Raw genomic sequence first — 13,018 nt, 5'->3', positions numbered from 1 at the left:
TGAACGTTTAGCCACGGACGTACAAAAAAAAAAATCGAAAAGTCAACGCTGGATACCGACGTTGACCGCCGGAATCCGGCGGCAAAAAAAAAAATTTGAAAAAAAAAATTTTGACAAAAAAAGAAAATCAAAATTAGATTTTTGTGGTCAAAATTGGTTAAATTGGGGTTACAATTAAGAATTGGGTGTTAAGGGGTTGGGGTAATTTTGTCATATACATGAATATTTCTTTTATTTATAATAAATATTAAAGGGATGGGCTTATTCGTGAAACAGATAAAGCCCCTAAACCTAGAATAATAAAGATAGTTAGAGACTTATGCACAAAAACCCCTAAAAAATAAACGAAAAAGAATTTTATTAAAATCAAAAATCAAAAAACTGATAAATGCAGGTCCAAAATGCTAAATGCAGTTGGTGAAAAAGTTAAATGCAGTTTGGAGAAAATTGCACATAAAGGTACAATAGGATTTTTGCCTCTGCAGGGGTATCTTGGAGAAAATTGCACATAAAGGTACAATAGGATTTTTGCCTCTGCAGGGGTATCTCAAAGAAAGAATTTTAGGGTGAACCTAACTCTATATAATTTTTATATTAGGGTGTATATCAAAGGGGTAAGTACATATAAATCCCCAAACACAAACTTATAGTGCGGATCAGTCCCTACAGACGTTTCATACGCGTATCAGTCTCTAACGTAAAGTTTCACACGCAGTTCAGCCCCTAGAGACAAGGAAAATTCTAAAATACCATTTACTTTAATTTGAAATTACATATTTTTTTCATTTTCTCTCTCTTCCTTTTCTCTTTCTTCTCTCTTTCCTCTTTCCTCTTTTTCTATGTCTCTTCTCTCTCTCATTTTCTTGCCCATTCCAATTCAATTTCTGTTATTTTTCTTCAAACAACAAACGAAAATGAACACGAAAAGGCGCAAGAAAACAAACTCCTAAATCAATACAAATGAAGTAACAAGAACAAAGAAAAGGAAGAACCAATGTAGTAGAAGAAGAAAAAAATAAAAAGAAAAGAGGAAAGAGACCCATTTTCGAAGAATGGTGAAGGGGAAGAAATAAGATTTAATTTGTTTCCCCTAATCATTAAATCGGTTGCAATATATGTTGTTTTATTGTTCGGGTTTGTAAAGATCATTTATTTATTGTCGATTTTGAACACCTTCTCCTGGGTATTATTCTTCGGCGACATTAGCATGTTCCTAAAGCATTTTTAGTCCTAAAAAGAATATGTGTATGTAGTTGCTGGAATATGTCCTTTGTTATAGAGCTAACAGTACTTTGGCCAGCTCTACTCCTACTTTATATTGAAAACATTGTACCATATATTTTGATGAATTGCACTTACCTGTTGAACACATGGTACTATATTTCTTATGAATTGAGTTTATATGGTTTACTTGGCCACAAATTAATATAAATAATATAAGCGTACCATACTAATGAACAACAACTATTTTCTAGTTCATTTGAAGATACCGTGTCAATTCTAGACATGTACTTCACATGTGTATTCATTGTACTTACGTGTTTCACACATCGGACTATAGTTTGTGTTGAATTGAGTTATACCGATTTCCATGACACTTTAATGATCAATTGGTATGGGAGATGCATAAATTATGTTTTAGATGTGTCTTTTAAGGTTGGTGAGCATTATTATTGTGTTTGGAGTACAAAATGCCATAAATATGTTGAATTTCATACATGATACTTATAGAAGTGTACAAGATACCATAAATGTGTTGGATTTGTTACATGATACTCATATAAGTGTAAAAGGCTCATGCGTAGAGCTAAAATTTTCCTCAAATGTTGCCATAATCTATGTTGATCAACTCCTACATCATCTCATTTCATGTTAATAGTCTTAAAATGATATTATATGGATGCATTGGCCCCACAATAATATAAAGAATATAACAGTACAATATGAATGGACAACATATATTTTATGAATAAACTCACCATACTATATGCATGAATAACTCTAACTTTACCAGTTTATACATTGTACTTACTTGTGGAACAAAACATACTACATTTTGTGTTGAATTGAGTTGCACCAATTTCCTTGACACTGTAATAGTGAATTAGTATGGGAGATGCATAAATTATGTTTTAGATGAGTATTTTAAGTTTGGTGAACATTGCTGTTACGTTTGGAGTCCACAAATATATTTGATTTCCTACATGATATTCACATATAGTACAAGGCTTGTATGTAGGACTAGTATTTTTCTCAAATGTTACCATAATTGATATTGATGGATTCCCACGATATCTCATTTCAAGTAATTAGTCATAAAATGAATGAATGCCTCAGAAAATGAGTTTGTATTGTTGCATTGGTCCCAAAATAATATCTATAAAGCAAGCGCACCATATAAATGGAGAACATCTACTTTTTCATTGAAAGAAGCGTACTCTAGGAATGGACAACGCGTGCATCACCGGTGTAATGCATTCATTTTTATGTAGAATAAATTGTACCATAATTATAATGAATTGAATTGTACCACTTTCATAATAAATTAGTGATTAGTAAGTGTGGGAGGGACATAAAATATATTTTATATGACTATTTTAAGATTGACGAACAATGGTGTTGCGTGTAGAGTTCAAAATGCCACAAGATGCCGACATGATACTCACTTAGACAACACGTACTTCACCACTGAACCAAATATACTTGATTCTAGACGTAAGCGTACTATGTTGACGCATTTATTCTACTACATCACTAGCAATACTAGTACTTTTCATCTCTTATTTCAACGCCATCCAACCACACTAGCAATATTAATGTTTAATACGACATATACTACTACAGTCACATAAAACACAAAATGTTTCAAAAAATAATAAGAGAAGCGTCTTTCTCTGAACCTATATCAAACTATCAAACATCTTCTAAATATGTGGCTAGAAAAAAAAATCAAATCTTGTTTCTTCCCCTTCGCAATTCTTCAAAAATGGGTCTCTTTCCTCTTTTCATTTTGCTTTGTTCACAAGTTTTTTTCTTGCGCCTTTTCGTTTGTTGTTTGAAGAAAAATAACTGAAAATTGAGTTTTGAATTGAAACGGGCAAGGAAAAAAAAGAGAAAAGAGAAAGAGAAAAAGAGGAAGGAGAAAAGAGAAAAGAAAGAAAAAAGGAAGAGAGTGTTGTAAATAATATAGTTGTGGGGTTTCCTAACATAACCACCCAACTCCCCACTAGATCACTAACCTACCCCATGTCTTCCCATTATGTGTTAGTGGTAGAGTAACTTATTTTATAACTTCTCTTGTAACTCCCGATGGTTTTTCACCTATATAATGGAATTCTCCCTCCCCCATATTAACACCCTTATTAATCTCTCTACGGATTTTTGTCTTTGCATTCTCTCTCTATCTTTTATTATGTTGTCATACTTTATTTTCCACAATCATCAAGCCAAAGAGAATACAATTAGGGCGATTTACAATAGAGAGAGAAAAATTAAATGAAGAGAGAGAGACAAAAAAAAATATGATAATGCAAACATAGGGACTGAACTGCATGTGAAACTCTGCAGTAGGGACTGATCCGCCTATAAAACATTTGTAGAGACTGATCCGCGCTTTAAGTTTGTATTTGAGGATTTATCTCTACTTACCCCTATATCTAATGACTCATTTATCTTATATATAAATGGAGAAAACGAGTAGCCGAAAAGACCCTAATAACATTATTTTTTAAATTCATCATTATTATTTTAGTATTATATTTTCATCTCCTATTTTCTACATTTTTTTCTCTAATGACTTTTATGGCAAATCGGATAGCAAATCTAATCCACTCCAACAGCTATTGTTTTTAAGTCTTGCAATTTAATTTGTAAACAATTTATCTTGTAATTAATATTTGTTCGAATTGTTAATAATTTCTTACTAGTAGCAAATAAATGGAAAAATGTATCAACACTTATAGAAGTTAGGTGAAATGATTAATGGGTCTATTAGCGAGAACCCCCTCGTTATTTTTTAAATAGAACTAGATCCACTTTGTTATTCGCATTTGAGAGACTCCTTTAATTTCTCATAATCTTATTTTACCCTTACATTATTCCAATTCCCCACTCGTACTCACTACCTATATATTTTTTTCTTTTCTACCTTTTTTTTTAATAAATTTCTATTTAATAAATTCATTTTTAATAAATTCGTCGTTTTTTCTCCTGGCAAATTTGCCACACAACGTAAACAACTACAAATTACAATAATCAACTACGAAATTCTAATCAACTACGAAATTCTAATACGACTACAATTTATAACAAAAACAACTATAAAAACACCTCAATCCAACTACAAATTTTAACAATCAACTAGAAACTACAATTTATAGTAATCCACTACAATTTATCGAAACCAACTACAAAATCTTCAAACCAACTACAAAATCATCGAAACCAACTACAATATATCAAAATCAACTACAATATTATCAAAACCTACTATGAAAAATATCGAAATCAACTATAAATCAACAAAACCAACCAAAACAAATTTCTAATTTGGCACGACATCGGAACTAGACCGCGCATTTTCCGTCTCCAGAAGCAACTAAATGAAATCCGTAATATCAGCAAAATCCCATGGCGTTTCAAGTACAACGATGAGCCGCCGCAAAGGCTCCTCCACCGCCATTCCCCAATTCAACAACCTCCTCCTCCTCCTCCAATTAGAGACTATGAATAAACATAAATAAACTATTCTAATACCTGGACGAAGTATCAACAGTTGTGACCGGAACACGGTTCGGATACAAGTCCTCGAGAAGCCTGGTAGGTGGCATTACTGGAGGAACATTGGTCAGGAAGCTCTCGGCGGCGTAACTATTAAACTCGATTTCCCCGTCTTAGCGTTGCCGGCAACTACAATCTAACGGCATTTCCGGCACCGGAAGCAGCTGAAGCACGCACCGACGCCAGAGAGAGAACAGATAAGATAGAGAGAAAGAGAACAGAGATAATAGAGAGAAGGCTGCAAATGATACGTTTTGGGTAGTGTTCTTGGTGAAAATATATATATGTTATAAGAATACGACAGACATATCAATAGCATTAAGATTAAAGATAATTATAAAAGTGAAACATAGGAGGTGTTGCTAAGGGGGAAAAAAATTGGACCCATACTTTATATAAATGTATTTTGATGGGTTCTCACTTCTCCCTAATTAACCCTCGATTAATTTATGCTTTTTGTTTAGTATATGTTTTTTATTGGAACTTGTATGATCATATTTGTAGGAATATTGAACTTTTTTTTTTTTTGATAATTTAAATTTCACGACTATTATTTTAATATTGTGTAATTTTCTTTTTAATACAATTTAATTACCATATATTTAAATTTTCTTCATTTTTACAATGCTACCGGAGTATTGCTAGTTATGAGCAATTAAATGTGTTAAAAAACGCTCTATTTAGGCAATATTTCGGTTGGTTTGGAATATATTGTCAAAAAAACCCATGTTTCATTAGACACAGATGAAACCATAACCCCTATACAAGAATATGTTTATTGAGACTGTAATTACATGATAGGAAATGAGGGATCAAAACTACAATTACCAACCCATTATCATCCCAAAAGGAAAAAAAAAAAAAAAAAAAAAAAAAAAAAAAAAAAAAAAAAAAAAAAAAAACGAAACAAACATCTCAAGAATCGTCGAAAATAAAAGTATTTAGGCATCGTGGTATGATCACCATGAAATCCATTCTCAAGTTTCCGGTATAGCTGTTAACGATTCCTGGTAAAATAGAGAACAAACATATATAGTATGAGTTCAAATTTATCGGAGACAGTCGTATTGACAATCAGTTCAACCGATTTAAAACAAACGTACCCTGGAATAATGCAAGTCGCGACGCTGCATTGTTGTAGTTTTTACGATAGTTTCCCACTTCATATTACTTGCAGGACAATCCTCAGAAACCACCTGGTTTTGAGGTTTTGCAGCTGCACCGATATACGAACTTAGCGGAGAATTCTTTGCGGAAATCGAAGGCAATGTGCGCCAAAGCCAAGAATCCGATGGAGATTTAGGTAAAGGCGGAGGAATAGGGAGTTGAGAGTAATTTCGATAAGAGTTCCCCACAGTTATTGCTCTTGATAGCTCCTTCTCGAAACACTCCGTTGCTTCTTTTTCCGTCACTTGTATCTCTTTTGTAACCGTTGAGCTAAAACCATGACTTTGATTTTGCTTATCGATCGATGATAAAATATTAGAAGTGTTTGACTTGTTGAAATCCTCAAGATATAAATCTATCGCATTCATTTGAGCGATCCTCTTAGTGACGGTGTCGTGATCTTCTTTTCTTGAAACAGAAACATGTTTAGTGTCTTGTGTACTGAGAGAAGAAGTTGTTGGCGATTCGACACTCCGTATAGTATCTACATAGAGAGTCTTCTCAGTAACAGGAAATCCTGAATCAAACTCCTTTGGATCAGCCAATAATTCCTCAAAGGTTGTTAGGCCGCCGTTTTTATTCTGTTTTTCTTCAGAAATGGCAACAACTTCTTTTTCTTTTTCGATAAAGGTTTCTAATTGACCATTGTCGTTTCTTGATTTAGTAGTCTTGTTCTCTTTAAGTGCACCTGCCCCGCGAGTTATGTCTATTGATTTTATCTCTGTTCTATTAGACCTTGACTGCTCAAATGAAAAAAAAAAAAAGTTATCGAAAAATGCATTGGCTAATTAGTTCATACGAGCTTAAAACCACGAGCTGTTACCTGAATCTCAGTTTCGCTGTAAGAACCAGACGACGAAGATCTCGGTTGTACTTTATTGCGAGAAGAAATTGGCACTCGTGTTCTCACGCTAATAGCAGGAACAGGATTTAAAAGGCCGCCGAACGAACTCTTTAAGCAAAAACGGGGTATCAAACCACACACTCCCATAGAATTTGCATGTTGATCATACTCATCATCACTCTCTTCTTCTTCTTCACTTTCTTGGTAATATGAATACCGTTTTGCAAAACTAGGCCCGTAACGGAGCGAAGGCTTATGTTGATGATTTACAATCTTCTTTATCTGATTCTGCTGTTGATGTTGTTGTTCTTGAACGGCGTTTTGCTTTTGGGCTTCTTTATTATATTGAGGGGTTTCTAAAGCCATCGCCTTTGCAGCTGGAAGAAACCTATCCATCATCAATTCACGAGCTTGCGGATCTGTCGAAAACCTTCCGGAAGGTTTAACATCCAAATCATCCAATCCACTAAGGCCGCTCATACTGCAGTTCAAGAAAAATGATTCCGTTCTCGAGAGTGTATCGAGTGCATCTACGTATGTCTCCGAATCACAACTCTCCTTCTCGTCTTCTTCTTCGTCTTCTCTCTCTTGACTTCTCTCTAACTTTTCGACAATAACATCTCGTCTGTTATCATCGTTCGTAATTGGAGAGACATTATTATCATTACAAATATCATGTGGATTATTGGGCTTTGGATTTCTACCGGGAGGAAGCTTAGGGGCAAGCGGAGGTCTATCGGAGTTTCGTGTTTTTGGTTTAGTCTCTTGTTTAGGTTGTCCGGGTGTTTGTTCCCATATAAATGGAACAGCTCCTGGATTTCTAATCGGACCCGATTTCAGTTCTGATTTGTGAGAGGGAAGCTGAGGTATAACGCCGGCAGCACTGCGAGAATTGTTATTGGTGGTTTTCGCTTCGTTACTTGTTCGTGGAGTTGCGTTTGGGGAATAATTTCTTCTTACGGATAAAAATGGTCGATTGAAATTCAGCTTTTTTTCCTCCATGAGATGATATTCTTCAAACAGCACCAACTACTGATAGAAACCTGTGTGAATATATATCAATACCAATATGTCATGAGTTGTAATCATAACACATCGATAATCCTTAACTACAAACGCGGAAAATATCGATTCTCAACAAATGCTACAATCGAAGAAATGCGAAAACGAGAACACTGTCAAAACTCAAAAGAGAATTACTTGATACAATTTACGCCATCCATTAGCATTTCAACAAGAAAACCGACACACTGCAAGCAAATAAACACGAAAGTTGCTTCTGATATAATCACACAAACAACACCCCAAAACACACACACACACACAAGAATAAGTGGTAGTAGATATTATTAGAAATAGGGTGGCTAATCTTTAATGTGTTTGGTCTCGGTACATATGATTTCCACATTAATACCTTGCCCAATAATAAATTATATATCTCAATTGTATAGGCAACACGAATCAATCGAAGCATTCATTCTAAAGGTTGCAACAGGAATCAAATAAATATATTCTTTTGGTAATTAAGTAATGAATACAATTTCCAGACTTTAATCTATAGAATATATAATTACAACCCAGAACTGATCTAAATCTACTCCATATATATATCTGTATTTAAGGGATTGGAAAAGGTGAAAATTGGATAAAACAACGCCACATCACCGCCAAATCATAAACAGTAATAAAGATGATAACAAAGACAAATATCAGCTAACGAAACAAAAAAACAGATGAGCAGTCAAAAGGAAATGAAAAGGAAGAACAAATTTTTAGAAGAGATGATTATGTATACCTTTTTCAAGAAACAAAATAAAAGGATGAATCTTTAAACTTGACTAGTCTTCTTGGATGAATTCATATTGATAATAGACGATGAATACAACAGATACTCTATTGATGAAAGCTGTACAGCAAATGCAGAGGAAAGAACTTAAAGAAGAGAGAGAAAGAAAGAGAGAGAGAGAGAGAGAGAGAATAAACCAAGTTGCAAGCTTTATGTAAAGATTTTTATTTGCAGTAGTGTGATACTGATTGTTCTTTTTAAGCTACATGGACAAGTAGTAGAAGCTTATCTTATTATGCAAATGGAGAAGTAAGACAGTTGTGTATCAAATTTAAATTCTTGTTATGGAGTTATGGGAATTATTAACTTATTTACTTATTTAATTAACTATGTATGTATAATATAATATTTGTTGGACTTTGGGTTTGGGTTTTTGGATCATGTGATTACATTTAATTAGGAGTTGAGGGGTGGGGAAGTGGGGAGGGTCCAAAAGTCATAGTCATACTCCCTACACATGCATCAATCATCATTCATTCAAGTCCCAATCTTGGTATTTGATTATTATTTTAATATACCTATATTTATAATATATATACATAAATGCCAACTTCTTCATTGTCAATTAATTAAGGGTAAAAAGCGTTTTACCCCCTGGACTTTGGGGTGTTTTGCACGGCGCCCCCCCAGCTTACAAAATTTGCACGTTTTTACCTGAACTTAGGTAGTTGTTGAACGATGCCCCCCCAGCTTACAAAATTTGCACGTTTTTACCTGAACTTAGGTAGTTGTTGAACGATGCCCCCTTAAGTGTCTATTTTTGAAAAAAAATAACCGGAATCTCACACGTGCTTTGCACGTGTGAATCCAAGGTTTAATTTGCCTTTTCCTGTACACTTTTACCACTGTTCTACCTTTCCCTTTGTTACCGTTAGGAGATTCCTAATATTCCTCCCTTTATAAACCATTAGAAGCCCTAATTTTCTGTCCCTTCTCTATTATTGCCATTCATCTTCTTGATTTGGTTTCAATTTCATATGGACGCGACGTGCTATTGTTCGAGAAGACCAGTCATGAAAACTTCATGAACTGATCTGAATCCATGAAGAAGATACACCAACTGCGACAAATACCGGGTAAAAAATTCAATCTTGTATCTTTTGTTTTATTTAATGAAACTGAAACCAAATCAACATGAAATTGGAAGAAGAAGCAACGGCAAATCAAGAAGAGGAATGGCAATAATAGAGAAAGGACAGAAAATTAGGGCTTCTAATGGTTTATAAAGGGAGGAATATTAGGAATCTCCTAACGGTAACAAAGGGAAAGGTAGAGCAGTGGTAAAAGTGTACAGGAAAAAGCAAATTAAACCTTGGATTCACACGTGCAAAGCACGTGTGAGATTCAGGCTATTTTTTTTCAAAAATAGACACTTAAGGGGGCGTCGTTCAACAACTATCGAAGTTCAGGTAAAAACGTGCAAATTTTGTAAGTTAGGGGGGCGTCGTTCAACAACTACCTAAGTTTAGGTAAAAACGTGCAAATTTTGTAAGCTGGGGGGGCGCTGTGCAAAACACCCCAAAGTCCAGGGGGTAAAATGCTTTTTACCCATTAATTAATTAGTCATTCTTGTTTGGGAATTTGATCATTTTGGAATAACTTTGAACACCTCAGCATGAAGAGAGAGGGAATAAAGTATTAATCCTACTAACATGGTATTATTGCTTACTTAATTATTTTTGGTGGGTTGGGTTGCCTTTGTCATCTATCTTTCACTGTCCCACACAAAGGCTTCAATTATTAGACCCTTTTCTTGCTTCACTTTCGTGACACATTTTTAGAAAAGTTTGGCTGTAATAAATATTCTCTATTTAAAAAAGAAAAATAAGCTAAATGAGTGATACCCTAATTTTGAAATATTTACGAGGAGATCTAATTAATTTTTCTGCATTAGTTAAAAATCAAGGAGTAATGGCAAATATGCCCATGACAAGGGCACTTAATTGAAAGAGGAATATCCAACTTTTTTGTCTTTCCAAATAAATCCAGCTCATTCAAATTTATTTGCAAAGAAGGAAAATTCTTTTATATATACTAAAATTACCTTCAATTCATTGAAACCCAATTCAACTCCAATTTCATGATTTACACCCCAATTTAGCCCAATTTCATCAATTAACCAATTTTAATCATAATTTTAATTTTGACCCCAATTTTAACCCGCCACCACCGGAGACCGCCGGTCGCCGCTGTTGACCGGCGTTGACTTTTTTTTTTTATTGAAAAACTTTTTTTTTTCCTGAAATTTTTTTCCGGCCGGTCGACTGCCGTTGACCGCCAGGTCTCCGGCGTTGACTTTTTTTTTTTTTTTATAATTTTGTTTTTTCTTAAAAAAAATAATTTAATTAATATTACTGTCTTGGCTGCTAAATTACTGTCTCCGGCAGTTATTTAACTGTCGGAGACAGTAATTTAACTGTTAATTGACTCTTTTTTTTTTCTTCAAATATATTTTAATTAATATTACTGTATTCGTTGATAAATTACTGTCTCCAGCAGTTATTTAACTGTCAGAGTCAGTAATTTAACTGTTAATTTACTTTTTTATTCTTAAAAAAAATATTTTTAATTAAAATTACTGTATTCGTTGCTAAATTACTGTCTCCAGCAGTTATTTAACTGTCGGAGACAGTAATTTAACTGTTAATTGACCTTTTTTTTTTATTTTTTTTCCTTAAAAAAAATTATTTTAATTAATATTACTGCCTTGGATGCTAAATTACTGTCTCCAACAATAATTTAACTGTCTTAGAAAATAATATTAATAATATTACTGTCCCAAACAGTAATATTACTGTATGAGACAGTAATTTAGTAGCCAAGACACTAATATTAATTAAAATATTTTTTTTTTTAAAGAAAAAAAAAATTCAAAAAAAAAAAAAAGTCAATGCCGGAGACCGGCGGTCTCCGGCGGTCAACGCCGGAATCTGGCCGAAAAAAAAAACATTTCAGAAAAAAAAATTATTTTCTAAAAAAAAAAGTTTTGGGGGTTAATGTGATATATTTGTTTAAACTCGGGGTCAATGTGTAACATTAAGGAAGTTAGAGCATAATGGTGGAATTGATAAGAATTATATTATTGAGGGTATTTTAGACTAAAGACATGTGGATGGGTTTAATTGAAAGACTGTTTTTTTTGTGGATAAAAATGCATTTAAGTCCCATGTGATAAACCTTTTTGCCATTCGTCCAAACTAGGGGTGGTAAACGAGCCGAGCCGACTCGTGAGCTCGACGAGCCGGCTCGTAAACAACTCGAACTCGGACTCGAGGTTTTCGAGCTCGAGCTCGAGCTCGCGAGCTCGAGCTTTCTGACGAGCCGAGCTCGAGCCGGATTTTAATTGTTCATCAGCTCGCGAGCCGGCTCGCGAGCCGGATTTATTATTATTTTTTTTTTTTTTTGTATTTTTTTTATTTTTTATATGTTATTTTTATTTAAATAATGTATAATAATATAAAATATTATAGAAATAAATACAAATATAAAAAAAATATATAATCACAATTTAGTTTTTATTTTTTATTTTTTTTAAAATAAATTTTAATAATAAAATAATAATTAAAAAATATTTAAAAGAAAAAAAAAAAAAAAAAAAAAGAGATTGGGCTCGAGCTCGAGCTCGAGCTCGACAAAATTAACACGAGCTCGAGCTCGAGCCAAGAAAAGAAGAACTCGACGAGCTCGAGCTCGAGCTCGAGCTCGACAAAATAGACTCGAGCTCGAGCTCGAGCCAGCCAAAAGAGGCGAGCTCGGCTCGAGCTCGGCTCGTTCACACCCCTTGGACATCAAAATTCTGATCTTAATTTGTGAGACTTCTTGGGGAACTTAAAATACTTGTTTTACCCTTTTAATTTCAATTCAATACATGCCCTAACCCCTAATCTTCTCTCTCTTCCACTCACACTTCTCACACTGCACACCATCGTTTACATCTCTCCCTCTCTCTAACTCTCTCTCGCTAGATCTGGCACCGACAAAAAAGAGTAAGAAGATGCCGGGTGGTGACAGGCGGCAGAGGCTTGGGCGGGACGGCTTAATCCGTCGGCGACGGTTGTTGATGCAAACATCATGAAGCAGACCAATTTCAGAAAATGGGGAAGACTAGGGTTTTCATCGCTGAAGACAAAATCATCGACATCTCTCAAAACTTAGGAAAACTACAGTGGCAACCTGAGGATATAGGGCTCGATCGAGGTAATTGAATTATGTAATTCAATTTGAGAAAAATAGTTCTAAATTTGTGTCTGCAATGTGATGCAGTGTGAAGTCTGCGTATGTGTTTGTTGGCTATGTGTATGTTGGTAGGTTTGTATGTGTGTTGTTGTGTGTCTTTATGAGAATATAAACTATATATATAGGCCTCGTTTGGTTGGGGAGAT

General features: G+C 34.3%; 1 protein-coding gene across 1 annotated transcript; it reads right to left on the bottom strand.

The window, feature by feature from the left end:
* Nucleotides 1-5,626: 5,626 nt before the first annotated feature.
* LOC105965205 (arginine N-methyltransferase, putative (DUF688)) lies at nucleotides 5,627-8,826 on the bottom strand. The gene is made up of 4 exons (XM_088822390.1): nucleotides 8,586-8,826; nucleotides 6,770-7,833; nucleotides 5,883-6,686; nucleotides 5,627-5,786 (listed from the first exon to the last, which is right to left on the bottom strand). Exons 2-4 carry the CDS (start codon nucleotides 7,790-7,792, stop codon nucleotides 5,757-5,759), a joined length of 1,857 nt encoding a protein of 618 aa, XP_088678516.1. The 5' UTR covers nucleotides 7,793-7,833; nucleotides 8,586-8,826; the 3' UTR covers nucleotides 5,627-5,756.
* Between the last annotated feature and the right edge of the window lie 4,192 nt (nucleotides 8,827-13,018).

This window comes from Erythranthe guttata, chromosome 8 (genome assembly GCF_056151865.1).
Source record: "Erythranthe guttata isolate IM_541 chromosome 8, IM_541, whole genome shotgun sequence".
Taxonomy (NCBI): domain Eukaryota; kingdom Viridiplantae; phylum Streptophyta; class Magnoliopsida; order Lamiales; family Phrymaceae; genus Erythranthe; species Erythranthe guttata.
The sequence above is the reverse complement of the archived record's forward strand: the minus strand, read 5'-3'. Positions and strand labels throughout refer to the sequence as shown.